The sequence below is a fragment of the Salmo salar genome, chromosome 18, assembly GCF_965601325.2.
Source record: "Salmo salar chromosome 18, fSalSal1, whole genome shotgun sequence".
Lineage (NCBI taxonomy): Eukaryota > Metazoa > Chordata > Actinopteri > Salmoniformes > Salmonidae > Salmo > Salmo salar.
The window spans coordinates 79,727,621-79,747,497 of NC_138308.1; the positions used below are offsets into that span (position 1 = coordinate 79,727,621).

Below are 19,877 nucleotides of genomic sequence, written 5' to 3' on the forward strand. Positions count from 1 at the left end.
TACTGTGGCCAGGTTGGTCAATTTGTCTCCACTTGTTCACTGAGGCCAGTCAAAGGGGGTGGTTCGGCTGTTGTGGGGGATATACTGTTAAGTCAAAGCGCCTGTCCATCTTCCCCCAGACCCTTGCTAGATGGCACTCTTGTATGGCAAAGCTAGGCTTTTTCTCTACCTGCCCTCATCGACTCGGGTGCCGATGAGAGTTTCCTGGACCGAGGTGTTGTTACGCAGTTGGGTCTGGACACTGTTCCACTCGATTCACCCCTCGATGCTAACGCTCTCAATGGACAGCTCAATGGACAGTGTCAGTGAGAGAACCGTGCCGGTCATCCTGTGTCTCTCTGGGAATCACCAGGAAAGGATCAGTCTCCACGTAATCGACTACCCTTGTTCTCCCCTGGTTCTTGGCCATCCTTTGTTAAAGCTGCACAACCCACAGATCGAATGGACTGCTGGAAGGGTCACCACTTGGAGCACATTTTGTCACTCTAATTGTCTACATTCTGCCCTTCCCCCTGCCTTGTCTGTGCCCCAGTCCATTCCAGAACCTCCGGAACTGTCATCAGTTCCTCCAGAGTATCATGATCTAGCTCCTGTGTTCAGCAAGCACCACACCCTGTCTCTGCCACCTCATCGGCCATACGACTGTGCTATTGACCTCTAGCCTGGAGCTCCTCTCCCCTGTAGCCGGTTGTATAACCTCTCTCGCCCTGAGCAAGGGGCTATGGAGGGGTACATCCAGGATTCCCTGGCTGCAGGACATGTCAGGCCTGCTTCCTCTCCGGTAGGGGCTGGATTTTTCTTTGTCAAGAAAACAATGAGTCACTGAGGCCATGCATAGACTTCCGTGGGCTGAATAGTATCACTGTTAAGAACAAGTATCCCTTGCCACTCATCAGTTCTGATTTTGCCCGCCTCCAAGGTGCCATGGTGTACACTAAACTCGGCCTCCAGAATGCCTACCACCTTGTCCGCATCAGAGAGGGGGAAGAGTGGAAAATGGCATTCAACACACCACTTGGACACTTTGAGTATTTGGTCATGCCGTTTGGTCTCAGTAACGCTCCTGCTGTTTTCCAGAGACTGGTTATTGACGTTCTGAGGGATGTGATTGGACGCTTCGTTTTTTGTCTATGTGGATGACATTCAAATTTTTTCTAAGGACCCTGAGGCTCACAAACAACACGTTTGACAAGTTCTCCTACGGCTGTTGGAGAATAAGCTTTTTGTTAAGTCTGAGAAATGTAAGTTTCATGTTTCCTCTGCGTCCTTTCTGGATTACATATTTGCACAAGGACAGTTACAGGTGGACCCTCGCAAGGTCAGGGCAGTCACAGAGTGGCCTGTGCCCTCGAATCTGAAGCAGCTACAGCGTTTCCTGGGGTTTGCCAATTTTTACAGACGTTTCATCCGTGACTACAGTCATTTGGCAGCTCCTCTCACCACTCTCACCTCCACCTCCACTCCGTTCCACTGGTCCCCTGAGGCAGAGGCAGCGTTCCAGGAACTCAAACTCCGCTTCACTTCCGCTCCGATCCTCACCCAGCCAGACCCAGAACTCCAGTTCGTCGTCGAGGTGGACGCATCCGACACCAGAGTAAGTGCTGTTCTGTCTCAACGTTCCCCCTCTGATCAGAAGCTCCACCCATGCGCTTTCTTGTCCCGCAAGCTCTCACCTGCAGAAAGAAATGTCGCATAGGTAACCAGGAACTTCAGGCTGTGAAGCTGGCTCTTGAGGAGTGGCGTCACTGGTTGGAGGGCAAGGTTCTCCCCTTCATTGTGTGGATGGACCACAAAAACCTGTCCTACATCTAGACCGCCAAACATCTGAACTCCCTGCAGGCCAGGTGGGCATTTTTCTTTGGAAGATTCAACTTCACATTCACTTATCGCCCCGGATCTAAGAATACCAAGCCTGACGCCCTCTCCCGTCAGTTCACCGCCGACAACACAGGTTCCGAGCCAGAGATCATTATGCAATCCACGTGCATCGTTACCGCTGTCTCCTGGGAGATCGAGTCCCGTATTTGCCAGGCTCAGCAAAACCAGCCTGACCCAGGTAACTGTCCTAGAAAGGCTCTGTTTGTTCCAGATCCAGTTCACTCTGAAGTTCTTCAGTGGACCCATTCTACTCACCTCATCTGTCACCTTGGCATGAACCGGACTGTCACCTTCCTACGTCAGCACTTTTGTTGGCCCACCATGGAGAGAGACGTCCGGGAGTTCGTCTCAGCCTGCTCGGTCTGTGCCCGGAACAAAACCTCAACCAAACCCACTTCCGGTCTGCTTCACCCTCTTCCCATACCCAGTCGCCCCTGGTCACACATAGCTCTGGACTTTGTCACTGGCCTTCCCCCATCTAACAGTAACTAGGTCATCCATGCCATTATCGACAGATTTTCCAAAGCGGCTCACTTCATTCCCCTCTCCAAGCTTCCATCCTCCAGGGAGACTGCGGACCTGCTGGTATCCCATGTGTTTCGGCTGCATGGAATTCCCACTGACATCATTTCCGACAGAGGGCCCCAGTTTACATCCCAGGTATGGAGATCCTTCTGTTCAGCACTTGGTATTAATGTTAGTCTTTCATCTGGATGTCACCCCCAGACCAACGACCAGACCAAACGGTCCAACCAGGAGCTGGAGACTGCCCTACGTTGTGTGACTTTGGCTAACCCTTCCTCCTGGAGTACTCAGCTACCCTGGGTGGAATATGCCCACAAGACGCTCATCCACGTCTCGTCAGGTATGTCACCCTTTGAGTGTGTTCTGGGCTATCAATCCCCTTGTTCCCTGCCCAAGAGGTTGAGGTAGTGGTGCCCTCAGTCCATGATCACATGCGCCGTTGTCATCACACCTGGAGGAGGGCCTGGGCCGCCCTTCACCGTGCCTCCGCCAGGACCCAATCCGAAGCTAACCGTCACTGTGCCTCAGCTCCAGTCTACACTCCAGGCCAAAGGGGATGGCTTTCGTCGAAGGACTTGCCCTTGAAAGTGGCTTCCAGAAAACTTGCCCCCCAATTCATTGATCCCATTGAGATTGATCATGTCATTAACCCCTCTGCTGTGTACCTGAAACTCCTAGACTCTCTTAAGATCCACCCAACCTTCCATGTGTCCCTGATTAAACCTGTCTGCTCCAGTCTCGTCTCCTCCTGCAGCAGCTCCTCCACCCCTCAGCTCATCGATGACCATCCTGCCTATACCACCCTGCAGCTTTTGGATGTGCGCTGTCGGGTTCGTGGCTGGTAGTACCTGGTGGACTGGGAGGGATACGGGCCTGAGGAGCGCTGCTGGGTGCCCCACCGTCACATGCTGGACCCCTCCCTCTTACGGGATTTCCATTCCTCACACCCAGATAAGCCTGGTCGGGCGCCATCTGGGTACTGTCACATCTGCTCCTTCCACGCCCTCTAGTGCTCATCCGGTGTCTCCTTGACCTGACGCTGTTTTCTTCTCCGCTACAGTTCTGCCCGCTTGGTCCCTGTCTCCAGTCCGACTTGTCGTCAGTCCTGCTACTTTGTCCTGGATTCCCCACTCTACGCTCCCTTGGATTCCCCTCCGGACCTGCTTACCCTGTCCCCACACCTCTCGCTCCAGCCTCAGCCTCCGCACCTGGTTTCCAGCAACCAGCCCGAGCTTGATGGCCTGCACTCAATCTTCTCCCTGTGTTTCAATAAATACTTTGGTTACCTCATCCCAGTCTCCTCGTCTGAGTCTGCTCTTGGGTTCACCTGTTCCGCTCTACATAACAATAAGGACTCTTTGTCACTTCCCCGTGTTGTGACAAAAACTCACACTCATTCTTATGTTTAATAAATGTATCATATAGTGTGTGTGTGGCAAGTTTACAATGATGGCAAAAAAATATATTTGAGAGTGCGCTGACCCTGGTGCTAGAGGGGGTACGCAGCTGGAGGTTGAATGTTTGAAGGGGTACGGGACTATAAAAAGTTTGGGAACCACTGCTGCTTCACTATACTTGCTTGTTTTGTCACATAAATCAATCAAATGTATTTATAAAGCCCTTCTTACATCAGCTGATGTCACAAAGTGCTGTACAGAAACCCAGCCTAAAACCCCAAACAGCAAGCAATGCAGGCATTTAAGCACGGTGGCTAGGAAAAACTCCTTAGAAAGGCCAGAACCTAGGAAGAAACCTAGAGAGGAACCAGGCTATGAGGGGTAGCCAGTCCTCTTCTGGCTGTGCCGGGTGGCGATTATAACAGAACATGGCCAAGATGTTCAAATGTTCATAGATGACCAGCAGGGTCACATAATAATAATCACATATTAAGTTTTAGCTTTAGCCAACACCATCTTCAGATTAGCCTTAACGTCGGTAGCCCTGCCCCCTGGTAAACAGTGTATGATCGCTGGATGATTCGTTTTAAGTCTAATACTGAGGGTAATGGCTAGGGTTTTCAATTTGTCAGAGCTAATGGTGGGAGGCTTCGGCATCTCAGAACCCGTAACGGGAGGAGTAGAGACCTGAGAAGTCTCGGCCTCTGACTCCGACTCGCTGCTTAATGGGGAGAACCGGTTGAAAGTTTCTGTCGGCTGAATGAGCGACACCGGTTAAGCATTCCTACAGCATTTCCTTCCAGAAGCCATGAGAAAGTTGTCCGGCTGAGCGGGGACTGTGCGAGGGGATTTAAACTACTATCTGTACTTACTGGTGGCACAGACGCTGTATCATCCTTTCCTACACTTAAATTACCCTTGCCTGATGATTGCGTCTGAAGCTGGGCTTGCAGCACAGCTATCTCGCCGTAAAGCGATCGCTCTCCTGTACATTATGAGTATAGCGACTGCAATTAGAAGGCATCATGTTAATGTTACTACTTAGCTTCGGCTGGTGGAGGTCCTGACGAACTACGTCCAGATAAAGCGTCCGGAGTGAAAAAGTTGAATGAAAAAAGTCGAGAGAGGGAAAAACAAAAAATGTAAATGGTAATTAAAAAGTAAAAACCATAAAGTTGGCAGTTAGCAAAGTAAGATTAGCAACAAAACGCACAGCAGCACGTAAACAAGTCTACAAGTTGTGACATAAACTGAAATTATGCGAACTATTAGAATTTTAGCAACCAGGAAATGGTGGATTGATTTCTGCATAGTGTATCTTTAAGCATGGGAAGCATAGAAATAGTGCACATAGAACAGATATACTGCTTCTTAGACTTGTGTTTAATGAGAATGGCAGATGTATAACTCAAATTCCTATGTGAATTTGGTCAGGTCGCCCCAAAAAGTTACAAATTTCAGCTTTAAGGGTAAATCTATTTGATTCAATCTATATGATTGGACCTGAATGCCAAGATATTCAGGAGATAAAGGTGCTCAAAGTTGACCCATTTTGCATACCCCACCATACCATCAGACATCCATGTCTTTGTCACTGGAAAAGATGAACGGTTAAGTTTATCATTTACAAACAGGGTTGTCAAACTATTTTATAATATCTTGGGGGAACGTTTTTTAATTAACATTTAAAGTCATATATCTAAAAAAAGTGTAAAGTCTGATTTTTTCATATTCGCAGATGTAGCTTAGACCCTACTTTACATCTTCTAAGGTTTCTGACACAACAAGCTCTTGACTACAGGGTATTATATAGAAAAATAATTAATAGAATGGGTCTATCCCTTCATACCACTGCAATTGAGCTGGTACACCATTGAAATGTAATTAAAATGTTAACTTCTAATTACTACCACAAAGATCGCCACCAGTCCACCTAACGCCGAACGTCAATTTAAATGTGTATTCTATTATTTATATTTATATGATTTCAACAGGTTTCATATTGAGGCTTGATAGTATAATTTAAAAGAGCAGATATTCCCATTCAAATCAACATTCTCTGATGTGTAGATCTCCAACCATCTTTGTGGTAGCATCTGAAAGTTGAAATTTCCATTTGATTCCCATTTTAGTACATTTATTAGCCAAAACACAACACCAACCCTGTATTCAAGAGCATGTTGTCTCAACCGATGGTGGGCACAACACCAAAACATCAGATGATCTAAAATAAGGTCTAAGCTACAATGTATGCAAAAAAGAAAAAAATCAGAATTTACTAGTTTTTAGATAATTGACGTTTAATGGTAAAAAATGACAATTGTTTTTTAAACAAACTTTTTTTTATAAACACATTTTCTAATATTTTGACAACCCTGTCTGTTAGCTTTTAAATTATGTCAATGTCAACCGTTTAGCTTTTCCAGTGATGAAGACATGGATGTCTCATGGTATGGTGGGATAAGCAAAACAGCTCAACTTTGAGCACCTTCATCATTTTAATGTTTTGGCATTCAGTTCCAAAAAGTCCCTTTCTGAACACTTCTACAACGGGCAAATATGAATGGAAGGTTTAGTTCAGATCAAAAGAGGTGCTATCAAAAACTGATTGAATTCAAAGGGATTTACCCTTAAATGACTTGTGTAGTTTGAGTAATTTACCCAGATGTTTCACAGAACACTGGGTGTATTCTTGTAGACCAGCTGGCCCGTGGTGCCACGAGCATAGTCACTGTGTGTGTACGTGCATGTATGCGGGTGGGGGTGCATTTACAGTACGTTTGTACAGTATAGAATGTACATGAACATGTATGTGTCTACAGTATCGGGTTTCCCTGTATTTCTTTAAGTAAGGCAGTATGATCCGCTAAGCATCAGAGACACCTGATAGGGCACATTCAAACATACCACTACTTCCTCTGTGACGTACAAGGATCTCATATTCAGCTAAAAGGGGAACTCTTTTAGACCTTCTATTATTCCAGGAATGAAGAGGAGTAATAAAGTCATCCTACAAAAACTATCTTTAGAGTGTACAGAACTACTAGGGCGGAGTACTTGTTTCATTGTAACTAACACAAGGGAACTATACCAGCAGGAAACGTTTCTAAGAATGCCATCCGCAAACATGCATCAAGTACTATACGTACTATACGTCAAATACTATGCATACTATAGGTCAAACGATTTGGCGGAGTTCTGAGCAACAACCATGTCATTACGGTTTCTTAATGAAACCATATATAATCTTATAAAATGTAGGGCTTATGTACAAGGCTTTATTCGATAACCCAAGTCCAAAACAGAAGGAAACTATTCGGACCTCCTTCTGTGATTGGCTGTATATCAAATCAGGGTCTTAGTCTATATCCAAATGAAAACTATGTTAGCCCATTGAGCTAAAGCTTAGACATTTATCTAGGGGAGCCAACACAGGACCTCGGGTCTTACATCACTTGAGAGAATATTAAATAGTGTTTTACAGTGCACACTACCAAATTAGGTCTTCTTGTTTGGCCATGAATATGTTTTTTTTTGTCCCCCCACCACTCCCCAGTATCTAACATGTTGATGTTAATTGAGGAGGGGATCATCAACTCCTGCATCTGAGAGCAAAGAAATTGACATTGGTCCCCCTATTGTGCTGATGTGTCATCTGTTTCTGTGAACGTGCAGGACAGTGACCAACATACACTACTTGACCAAAAGTATGTGGACACTTGCTCGCCGAACATCTCATTCCAAAATCATGAGCATTAATATGGAGTTGATCTCCCCTCTGCTGCTATAACAGCCTCTACTCTTCCGAGAAGGCTTTCCACTAGTTGTTAGAACATTGCTGCGGGGGCTTGCTTCCATTCAGCCACAAGAACATTAATGAGGTCAGGCGTTCTAATTCATCCCAAAGGTGTTCGATGGGGTTGAGGTCAGGGCTCTGTGCAGGCCAGTCAAGGTCTTCCACACTGATCTCGACAAACCATTTCTGTACGGACCTCGCTTTGTGCACATGCTGAAACAGGAAAGGGCCTTCCCCAAACTGTGCAACAAAGTTGGAAGCACATAATCGTCTAGAATGTATGCTGTAGTGTTAAGATCTCCCTTCACTGGAACTAAGGGGCCTAGCCGGAACCATGAAAAACTGCACCAGACCATTATTCCTCCTCCACCAAACTTTACAGTTGGCACTGTGCACTTGGGCAGGTAGCGTTCTCTTGGCATCCGCCAAACCCAGATTCGTCTGGTGGACTGGCAGATGGTGAAGCGTGATTCGTCACTCCAGAGAACGCGTTTCCACTGCTCCAGAGTCCAATGGTGGGGAGCTTTACACCACTCCAGCCAACCCTTGGCATTGCTCATGGTGATCTTAGGCTCGTGTGCGGCTGCTCGGCCATGGAAACCCATTTCATGAAGCTCCTGACGAACAGTTCTTCTGCTGACTTTACTTCCAGAAGCAGTTTGGAACTCGTAGTGAGTGTTGCAACCGAGGACAGACGATTTTTACGCACTTCATCACTCGCCGGTCCTGTTCTGTGAGCTTGTGTGGCCTACCACTTGGGTGCTGAGCCATTGTTTCTCTTAGACGCTTCCACTTCACAATAACAGCACTTACAGTTGACTGGGGCAGCTCTAGCAGGGCAGAAATGTGAACAACTGACTTGTTGGGAATGTGGCATCCTATGAATGTTCCACGTTGAAAGTCATTTTACTGCCTATGTATGTTTATGAAGATTGCATGGCTGTGTGCTCGATTTTATACACCTGTCAGCAACGGTGTGGCTGAAATAGCCGAATCCACTCATTTGTAGGGGTGTCCACATACTTTTGTATATATAGTGTATTTGGACAGGAACCTCGCAGGGCTCCATGCCTCTCCACCCCCGCCACGCGTGGCTGTGTCTCCTAGACAGCAAGCTACAGGTCAGGGAGACAACCGCTAGAGACTTGCGTCAACAAAACTGGGTGGGGGGTGTTTGCGTCTCAACAAAGCTCTAAGATGTTGACGCTAAAGGCCTCTGAGGAATACCATCAACATGCAAATAACGGCATTATTAAAGTAACAATCTAGGACAAGGCTATTTCATTTGGTAATGTTCTAGGCTGTCAGCGCACCATGGCGCACCGGCACTTCTGGCACACTTGCATTACAGGATTACAAAGAATGTCACTGTGTCCAGTGAATCAAAAGTGAGGAATATTTGATCTATTGTTTACAATGTTATTTCTGTAGAAATTGTAGTCAGCCAAGTGAAAAATGTGTACAGGGATCAGAAGATTTGTGAATGGGAAGTCCCTGCTTGCTTTTTTATAACATGATTTACATTTGGGTACTATTGTTTGAAAACATGGATATTATTTGAATGACAATATAATAAAATAAATGTCCTAAAACAAAGGAAGTCGTTCAGATAGTCATCACAGGACAACGTAACTTTATTTTCATTGTCATCAATTTTAAAAAAATCTCACGAATCAGTTGTAGAAACACCTACCGGATAACCCAGGGACCATAAAAGAGCTTCGGGTTGCAATTAGTGGGCAATAGACGGGCCAATGTGCGAAACGGCGAGGATCCTGTGAGGGACTATGCAGATTCCGATATGGAGTTGCCACCCAGTGAGTAACTAGTAATGCTTTAGTTTTATTCTACTGAAGTTGAATATTTTCATGGTTTGGCAAAGGACGACCTGAGTTGAGGTTTTATAGCTCTTGTCTGTGTTGATGCGTAGGCCTGAAGAGCGTGCGCTCATCCCAATCGGCTGTATGGCCTTATCGCTTTGCTGAGGGGAGGTAAATACGCGTTTTAGTGACTTGCCAAAGCAGTGATGAAAAGCCTGATAGATCGTTGCTCCGGTGAGGAGGCTACTTACTGTAGCCTATATTTGGCTCTGACTGGTAGACGCACCTACCCAGCACTAAGCTCCTCGCATTCAGCACCTGGAGAATACGAACCAGTACACTGGGCATGGTTGGGAATTTTTAATGGACCGATGGCTTTTGCATGTTGAGGAGTGGGTGAACAGATGTTATTATTTCGCGCAATGTGTTTAAACGACACATCACTGCTTTGCGAATGTTCCACAATTCAAGTCGAGGTAAGACCGTTTTCTAATTACTTGGTATGCTATAAACGAAATAGTCTGCTAAAGTCACATTTTCTGGTACGACTAATAAGGAGGCTATACATATTATACAGCCCAAATAATGTGGAGCCTAAATTCTGTCGATGTGCCCTTGGGCAAGGAACGTAACCATAGTCGCTCTGAATAAGAGCGTCTGCTAAATGTACATATCAGCATTTCAACCACGTTTTAATTTTGGCTTTCAAATTATGCTTTCCTAAAGGAACTTTATTACAGTAAATGTAGTTTATTTTCACATCTAGGTTTTGACAGAGAATGGGACAACTACGTGCGTAAAGTCCCCTATATCAATAGTCAAGTGAGGCGAAGCATGGACGCGCAATATCTCCGCCGTTCCAGCTCAAACAGTTTGGGATTTTGTGTAGTTTAAAAAAAATACATTTTATTGATTGATCGATTGATTTAATCAGAAGGTACTCATGGTTGACATATGCACAGTACTTTTTTACCCATGACCTTTCCATGAGTACCAACTCAGTGGCCTTGTGGTTAGTGTCATCCCTGAGATTGGAAGGTTGAACTGATGGATTGGGGGTAAAGCCCTGCCCTGCGATAGAAGGCTCAGTATCCTGTCCAGGGGGTATACTTGTACATCCAGTTGGCTCAAGCTACAGACAGAAACAGGAGAGAGGCTCCTGCCCTATGGGCCGTTCCTGCTCTGACAATGCTACTTCTTACTTATCATGAGTAAGGCTATGGATGTGTTTCCTGTTAGTTAACTGTAGCATGACTGCAATGTCGAGGCAGCAAGGAAGTGACAGGCTTCAAGTTAATGCTGATTAATGTTAGAATGGGATGACTTTACATTTCTCTAAGGATGATTTAACAGACAAGGGATTTCCATAGAGGAAGTCCAGGATTCCACCCTTTGACTTTGCATTACATTGGGATTCCTCACAGGAAATGATGTCACATCAGTGTGACCTGCTTGCTGATTACTCACAACTTTGCACTTTCAGTCTAAGAGACAAGGCTGGCTGTGTAGTAGGTTGTTATACATCCTATATCTGTCACTCTTCCCAATGGGATTGAAGTGTTGAGTTCACCTCTAAGAGAAAAGGCTGGCAGTGTAGTAGGTTGTTATACATCATTTATCTGTCACTCTTCCCAATTGGATTGAAGTGTTGAGTTCACCTTGAGAATGAACCAGTGTCATGTAGAAGTCATTTGATTTATTAAACGTCAAGAGTAGGAATGAAATCGTCTCAAACGAGAGCATCACTGACAGCTAGGTGACCTTTGAGAGATTAATCTGCCACTCTGTGTCTGGTGCTTGCCAAGGTTCACCATCAGTGCACAGCACAGAACTAGACCCTAGAATGGCAAAAAATAGAAGTCAAATCTTGGCATTTGGTGCTGCTGGCACAGGTTCTGTTACCTTTCACTTTGGCCAGCTTCCTGGACTCCAGAGTCCCTGTGCTCAGCACGTGACTGGCAGACAGGCAGGCAGGCAGAGTAGTCTATGGGTCAGCGTTGTCAGTCAGTGAGGGAGTCTGGGAGTGAGTGAGTGTGGGGGCATGGGGGGGCATAGGGAGGACACGCAATCAGTCTCACACATAGGTCGGCAAAGGTCGGGCGGTCACACTAATCAACTTGTTAAACATAGTGATTGAAAAGTGTGGAATTCAGACATTCAACCCTAGAGGAGGTCAGTTATGAGGTTGGCTATGCTGCTCTTTCCAAACCACCTACAACCTCTCAGACTGGAATGGGGTGTAAGGTTATATGAGTGTAATCCATACTTTTGTTTGTCTTGTCATTACATCGTGTCTCTAAGTACCATGCACACACACACACACACGCACACTTAAACACACACACGCTGCTGCTGGCCTAATTTCTTTGTCTCCAAAGAACCAGTGTGGGGTTCCACTATGTGACACAGATAATCAGCATTACTTTAGAAGCATGCGACCATATCACCGCAGCTAGTGCTTATAGCTGACTTAGTTACGACTAGGGTTGCAAAGCTATCGGTAGTTTACCAAAGTTACCAGAACTTTTAGTAGTTTTGGTAATTAACAGAAAGTCTATGGCAATCTATTGTAACTTTGGTAATTTATACGTGATTAACTTTTTTTTAAAGTATTCATATATAGCATAATTTTTTTTATATCAGTCCATATTGTCCATGAGTTTCTAATAGATGGACAATGTGGTTATTCATAAAACATAAAAACACACTTTTATTTATAAAATAAATAAAAGTGTGTTAAAAAAACAATATGCTGAAACCCTCATATTAAACACCAATGGTATTCACTAAGTTGATGGGATAATGTTTTACAGCTTTGTCATTCAAGTTGTTTGAAAATCATCTTATTTCATTATTTAATATACACTGAACAAAAATATAAACACAACTTGTATAGTGTTGGACCCATGTTTAATGAGCTGAAATAAATATTCCAGAAATGTTCCATACGCACAAAAAGCATATTTCTCTAAAATGTTGTGCACATTTGTTTACATCCCTGTTGGTGAGCATTTCTCCTTTGCCAAGATAATCCATTCACCTGACAGGTGTGGCATATCACGAAGCTGATTAAACGGCATGATCATTACACAGGTGCACCTTGTGCTGGGGACAATAAAAGGCCACTCTAAACTGTGCATTTTTGTCACACAACACAAATTTGAGGGAGCACACAATTGGCATGCTGACTGCAGGAATGTCCACCAGAGCTGTTGCCAGAGAATTGAATGTTCATTTATCTACCATAATCCGCCTTCAACATAGTTTTAGAGAATTTGGCACTACGTCCAACCAGCCTCACAACCGCCGACCACGTGTATGGTGTCATGTGGGCGAGCGGCTTGCTGATGTCAACGTTGTGAACAAATGCCCGGCCTAATGCACCGCCCCACGTCGCAAGGATCTATGCACAATTCCTGGAAGCTGAAAATGTCCCAGTTCTTCCATGGCCTGCACACTCACTAGACATGTCACCCATTAAGCATGTATGGGATGCTCTGTATCGACGTGTACGTCAGCATGTTCCAGTTCCCACCAATATCCAGCAACTTCGCACAGCCATTGAAGAGGAGTGGGACAACATTCCACATGCCACAATCAACAGCCTGATCAACTCTATGCGAAGGAGAGGTGTCACGCTGCATGAGGCAAATGGTGGTCACACCAGATACTGACTGGTTTTCTGATCCACGCCACTACCTCATTTTTTAAGGCATCTGTGATCAAGAGATGCATATCTCTATTCCCAGTCATGTGAAATCCATAGATTAGGGCCTAATGCATTTATTTCAATTGACTGATTTCCTGATATGAACTGTAACTCAGTAAAATTGTTGAAATGTTCATGGTGCGTTTATATTTTTGTTCAGTATATTTTACATGTGATGAGACCACACAAAGAGCCAGAGACAATTACAGACATCTGTAAAAAATTGGAAGTACCCAAAAGAGACACTAGATGTCTTGTAATAGATTACATAAATCCTTGAAAGATGCCAAAGTTCTGGTAGTTTACTGGTAAACATAGAAAGTTCCCAGTAATATACCCTCCCTTTCCAACCCTAAGTATGACACAGGGGACAACACAGACAGACAACATAAAGGGGTTTTATGTACACACAGGGTGAAGACCCTGAGAGAGGGTTAGGGTTAGAGGGGGCATTTCCTCTGACCCTTAAAAGGGATCTCTGTGAGTCCTCTTTGTCCTCCCCACAGCCAACATTGTTTTTTAAAAACATCAATGGTCTAAGAAAATCTTTTATTATCTGAGTTTAAAAAAAATCTTGGTTGATAAGCCAACTTTCTATGTTTAGACAACTAAAGGCTAAACCCAAATAATTGGCAAACATTTTACTGAAGAATCTTTTTGGGGAAACAGCTGCGGAGGCTACCAGTGCTCAGCCTGACACGAGGCAGCCTTGGAGAGCTGTCTGTAATCTGTAGCATTTTACTGCGTCAGTGAAAGAGCTCATTCAGCACGATGTCCATATTTGTATTTATTATGGATCCCCATTACTCTTCCTGGGGTCCAGAAAAATGAAGGCAGTTATATGACCTGAACAACTACATTGAACTGTCATGTGTAACACATAGGGTTTACCACAATTATTATGGAACAGTTTGCTCTAGGAGAGGTCCGTGCGAGACTGAACACGTGGAAAGGCCGGGGGTGTATTCATTCCGCCGATTCTGTTGCTAAACGTTTCTTAAACGTAAGCAAACAGAACGAAACAGGGAGGGACTTACCTGATTTGCCCAATACAAACTCTTGTTTTGCTCTGTTTGCTTCCATTTGGTTCTTAAATGGTAAACGATTTCCATAATGCATACATCACTGTTGAGCCCATTTTTACCAGGCTGTCACTAGAAATACCACAAAATGCATACACTCTAAGAGCACACATGAGCCAGTATGCATGAAGTTCAGGAATACATAGACAGCAGATTTCCACAAAAGCACTGTTATGTGCTGTGTACAGCAGCATTGTGCTGGAATACTAGCCACTCTGTGTGTCCAGGACCATGTCTGATCTCATGTTCTGGATGACAGATCACAAGTAACCTTGACCCATTGCATTGCTTGCAGGTCAAGAATACCAAGTAACACCCAATTCAAACAGTTATTCTTCTACAGTGTAAAATAAATAATCTTGGCCTGAATAGAACAACACTAGTTTGTCTTGAGTGAAGAGGCAAGCAGTGGAGAACATAGTTACAGTAGTGTGCTGAGAGACCCAGCCCGTGCTACAGTAGTGTGCTGAGAGGCCCAGCCCGTGCTACAGTAGTGTGCTGAGAGGCCCAGCCCGTGCTACAGCAGTGTGCTGAGAGGCCCAGCCCGTGCTACAGCAGCACGGTCAGAGCAGGAAAGAACAGTTCAGACGTCAGAGTATGGGTTTGACTTAGGGGTAGCTCCTGTGACTGGGTGGTTAGTATGTTGCTCCTAGGTTCACAGGGGGGTTGCAAAGGCCCATGGGATGGGCTCAAAATATGTGGCAAGGAGATGGGGGAGGGGATGCTACAGAGGATGAGAGGCAGGGAAAAGGGATTCAACTTGGGACAGATGGATGTAAACAGAACTGGGAGAGACTAATAGAACCAGAGAGGTCTGGGTAGAGAGGGGATGACACCTACATGCATAGGCTAGCATACATAGCTCCAAGCCAATGGCATGTATTTAATGAGAGTTTAAAAGCCTGAACACAGCTATTCATTCATTGGCATATATATATATGAAGAAAGACATTCTTTGCATCAGTATTAGTAGTGTTGGAGCTCCTTGTGTAGTGATGCAACATGCAATATGACTCCCTGCTAACATACAGGATAAATAACATCCAGAGTCCCTCTTGTGCTCAATACTAGTGCCAGAGCATGATTGCATTTGACTCACCCAAATACAGACACATGTAGTCTATACGTAATTAGTCAGCCTTGCTCAAATCCACCCCTTGCCCCTACCCCTTAGATAACATGTTTTCCATATTGTTTATGGGTTAAGCTACATATTGGTTATGGCTGATAATGGTATGGAGTGTTGATAGTGTGTTTGCTGAAGCCCCTCTCTGTGTGTGTGTGTAGGACTCTTTACGTTCCTGCTGATGCTGTTGGAGTGGACCAGACCAGGCCTACCGTCCCCCCTGCGGCCGATCTGTGACCTGCGGGTTCTAAAACACTTCATTGAAGAGGCCAGAGATGCCCAAGCAGCCATGGTGAGAGACACACCACATCCATGTCTGGTCTGGTCTAGTCTAGTCTAGTCTAGTCTGGTCTGGTCTGGTCTGGTCTAGTCTGGTCTGGTCTGAGCCCTTATTAATAAATCGTCTAAAAGTAGGAGTGCTTATCTGAGATCATGGCCCCCTCCCCCCTTTTCAGTTCTTTATAATCTTATGGCTCAGACACACCAATAGAGTTCGCTGGCTGAGAGTACTCTGAATATCATTTGTGAACTGAGTGTGCACCGATTTCACATGTAGAGTCGCATGAAAAATAACGGAGGTCGGACCTTTACAGCCGGTGGTCCCTAAAACACAGTGCGGACACCACGCAGACGAACGCGAGATCCACATTCGGTGCGATTTGTGCGAGCTTTAAGAGGAAAACTGATCCTTAATCAGCATTCATATTCACCCTTTATGAATACGGGCCCTGGCCATGAACTGGTGCTTTTTACAGTGATAGTGATAGTTACATTTCATCTCACACATCTCTCTTATTTTCTATCAATTTTTTCTTGCCCTGTTTCTTTTCTCCATCCATCTCCCGCTCCCTCCCTCAGCTGACTTGTAAAGAAGGATGTGGTCTTCCAGAGCCCGTCACTGTTCCCCAAACCAAAGTAGACTTCAGCGTCTGGGAGAGAAAAAATGTAAGTAACAACAGTCTCCCTCTCTCTCTCGCTCTCTCTCCAAGAAGAAGAACCAGTCTACCTAAGAATGTGCTCTACTGTTATCAGATCAGCAGTATATCCTGTTATCTCATTGCAGAGCCACATGGAGAGAGTTTGGGCATTGATGTTTCAACCTAAACCACATGGCTCTGGTCAACTGGTGAACTATGTCTGTCTCTGTGTGTTTTTGTAGGCACTGGAGCAAGCTCAGGAGGTACAGTCTGGCCTGTGGCTGTTAAACCAGGCCATTGGCTCGCTACGAGCCTCCGTCACCAACACAGCGTTGCAAAGCCACATAGACAACAGCCTCATAAACATCTTCAGAATAGGAAAGGTGCTGCGCAGCCTCAACATCCAGGTGAGCCAGGTCAGGGAATAAAAGTGCAAGGGCTTGTGGAAGTTGCTATTGCAGACAAGCATAGGAATGCATAGGAATGAATGGTCACTATCTTATGTTCACTTTGGGCCCTGTCCAGATGCATTCCTAGAGACACGCAATGTTTAACCTGAATGACCCAGTTACTGCTATTCCCACACAGTGGTTGGAGCTTGCTGCTGATGGATAGCTGTGTCATGCTGACTGTACGCTCTTTGGGGGAAAAAAGGTGTTATCTAGAACCTAAAAGGGTTCTTCGGCTGTCCCTATAGGAGAATTCTTTGAAGAACCGCTTTTGGTTCCAGGTAGAATTCTTTTGGGTTCCATGTACTGTAGAACCCTTTCCACAGAGGGTTCCACATGGAATCCAAAAGGGTTCCACATGGAATCCAAAAGGGTTCCACATGGCCAGGGCCACGGCAAAAAGGGTTCTTACTGGAACCAAAAAGGGTTCTCCTATGGGGACAGCCAAAGAACCCTTTTGGAACCTGTTTTTCTAAGAGCGTAAGGGACTGTTAGGTAGAGAAATTCAGAGAATCCCCTCGGGGGCGGTGGTTCTTAGATAGTAGCAGAAATGACAACAACCACACTCACATCCACCAGTGAGTTGGGGCACTAACTGGCAGGCAGAGTTTACTGGGTATACACCAAGGCCATGGAAAGACAAAATTAGCTCCAGTCATTCCATCTGTCCTTTCAGGCTTAAGGGTTACTGCAGAGCTTTCATAGTATAGACATCAATCTAACAGCGCCCTAGGCTTGTACCTTGGTGAAATACTGCTGAAATACTGCTGATATTCCTTAATCATGGGGATATTTTTTTTATCTTTATTTTTTAAATCTTTTTTTATTTATTTTTAATCTTTCCATCCAGTCTAGTGTCTAGTGGCATGTGTCATTTTTTAAATATTGATTTCATGGTTGTGTTCATTAGGGTACACTGTAGCGAAATGTTGTACCACGGAAAAAGAAAACAAGCGCTTCTTGGACAAGTTCAGATGGAATCTCCCCGTTTCTCGCCGTTTCGGACAGTTTTCTTCTGGCTTTTGCCAAGTGAACAAAACCCAGTAGGCTACTCCATTTTGTGTATACTGACCAGGCTTGGGCGATATACCATATACTGGGGTATTTAGACATACTGACGGGGGGCTCCGGTAGTGCGTGTTATGCCACTGCTTATAAATAAATTATCTAAGATATGCCAAATAAATGATATCCAACTCAGGGCTCCAGCTATGCATTTGGTTTGCTAACTTGCTAGCTAAGTGGCTAGATGGCAAGATCAAAGTTATTGGTTACAGCAGAGACCATCAATCCCCTCCTGGATTAAGATCCATGTTGCCTAAATACATTTTGTGTGTAAAAAAAAAAGTACATTTTCTAAGAAAGAGCGCCCCTTGTGTGCACATCCGGTAATACCATATACCCCGGTATGGTACAGAAACGATATGATGGTAGGAACATCTAGATACTGTCCAACCCTAATACTGACATATTTCTTCTCCTGTCTTCCTGTCAGGAGTGCACCCCTCCAGCAGGAGGAGTGCCTGGAGGAGAGGAGACATGGCGGGTGTCGTCTGCTTCAGAGCTGCTCCAGGTCCACGTCAACTTCCTGCGAGGCAAGCTGCAGCTCTTGCTGTCCAACGCGCCCGTCTGCCACTAGGGCGGCAGCTTATTGGGGCTCTCCGAGGCGGGGCCGAGTTGATTGGAGCTTCCCGAGGCAAGGGGTGGGATCTGACACTATTGACCCTGCTTGTTGCCAGGTAGAACTCTAAAAGATGAGTGTGGACCAGATCTTCACAGGAGAGAATGAAGCTATATGGACAGAACAGTTCCTATTGGACTTTAAAAGGAAAAGAGCAGGTAGCACCTTGAACATGGAGATGAGGGAAGTATGTGGTTAAGAAATCACACGCCGAAAATGAATGGGGCCTACAGAATACACAGCTCCACAGCTCTTTAATGGGCAGTCTTCAGCACTTTGTGTGTGTCTGTATGTCTTTTAGCATGAGTGTAATTCTGTGGCCCCTACTGCAATGGAATGTGAGTTCTCATCGCCAAGCCCGCGTAATCGACACAGATTGCACATGATGACACCTTGTTGGAGTTCTACTCAACTGTCATTGACTGCCTATCAAATACCAGAATGAGGGGGCCTCCTAGCCTGTACCACAAACTCTTCAAACACCACCTGCCTCGTTCTTAAAACACAACACTTTTCCAACTGCTGTCTATCAGTGTCCTTATATGTATTTTATATTGCTAATGTAATTACTTATTTATAGAGATTTATATTTTTACTTTTAAGCTGCAGTTACTGTCAGGACTATAGTATTATGAGAGATATACTGTAACTAGGAGCTGGAGACCACAGTTGAGCTCTAACGATTGACCATAATTACTGTATACCACCACTGAACATTGTTGTTAAGATATTTGTACAAGTCAATATCCAACTGTTCACTGTCTGTTACCCTTTGTAGAAGAAATGATCTGTGTTTGTATGTACTGTATGTGTGAGAGAGTACCTGTATGAATGAGTTTTATACAACTCCTTATAACCCTATTGAATGGACTAGAGGGGGGGGGGGGGGGGGGGGGGAAGAAACAGAAGCAGAGGTTCTGTCGGTTGAAGGAGGAAAAGATTGAGCGGAAGAGGGAGAGGGGGGCTTACGTGAGAACTCCGAAGCTATGCTGTGATTATCAGTGTCTGGTTTATGCAGACCAGCACTCAAATAGAGCTTCGACGCAGATAGCATGACTGCCAGGAAAAATATTGATTGGTTCTCATGATGAACATCCTGCATGCCTCTCTCTCGCCTTCATTCAAGCAGCAGCCAATCAAGCGCAATCCTGGGAACCTTTGGAGTCGCTGACGTTGGGGATTCTTCCAATTTCTGGATTAGTTTTTTTCCTCCTGTGTTTTGTTTCCCGTATTAAAAGTCTTGCAGGCACGTTGCTGATGTTTGTACATGTTTTTTCCTGTTTGTTTCAGATGTTTTGTCCCTTCTATTACACTGCCATTTGGTATTTAAATACAAAATATTATTCTTAGATTAAAAGGATGGATGAAAACAATGCAAGAGGAAGTTTGTCTGTGTGATAAGTGCCTCTCTTTTGAAGTCCAGATATATCTGGTGTTGAAAGAAAGCCTTGTTTTGGGGTTGCATACTTAGCAACAGTTCAAATTAATTCAGGTAGA

The 19,877-nt window shown here is 44.9% G+C and overlaps 1 protein-coding gene across 2 annotated transcripts; it reads left to right on the plus strand.

Annotated features, from left to right (window-relative positions):
• Positions 1-9,294: 9,294 nt before the first annotated feature.
• LOC106577763 (erythropoietin) lies at positions 9,295-19,627 on the plus strand. 2 transcript variants are annotated; one of them, XM_014156088.3, is made up of 5 exons: positions 9,295-9,413; positions 15,495-15,625; positions 16,192-16,278; positions 16,493-16,657; positions 18,195-19,627. In XM_014156088.3, exons 1-5 carry the CDS (start codon positions 9,398-9,400, stop codon positions 18,336-18,338), a joined length of 543 nt encoding a protein of 180 aa, XP_014011563.1. In that variant the 5' UTR covers positions 9,295-9,397; the 3' UTR covers positions 18,339-19,627. The 2 variants fall into 2 exon arrangements, with proteins under 2 accessions (XP_014011563.1, XP_014011562.1); XM_014156087.3 differs by lacking the exon at positions 9,295-9,413 and adding an exon at positions 9,422-9,892.
• The last annotated feature ends 250 nt before the right edge of the window (positions 19,628-19,877 follow it).

Bases quoted from the DNA above. Each gene is read 5' to 3' on its own strand.
- LOC106577763 (XM_014156087.3), top strand. From the start codon at position 9,871: ATGTTCCACAATTCAAGTCGAG. The intron at 9,893-15,494 runs GTAAGACCGTTT...GTGTGTGTGTAG, and splicing joins GTTCCACAATTCAAGTCGAG to GACTCTTTACGTTCCTGCTG. The intron at 16,279-16,492 runs GTAAGTAACAAC...GTGTTTTTGTAG, and splicing joins GCGTCTGGGAGAGAAAAAAT to GCACTGGAGCAAGCTCAGGA.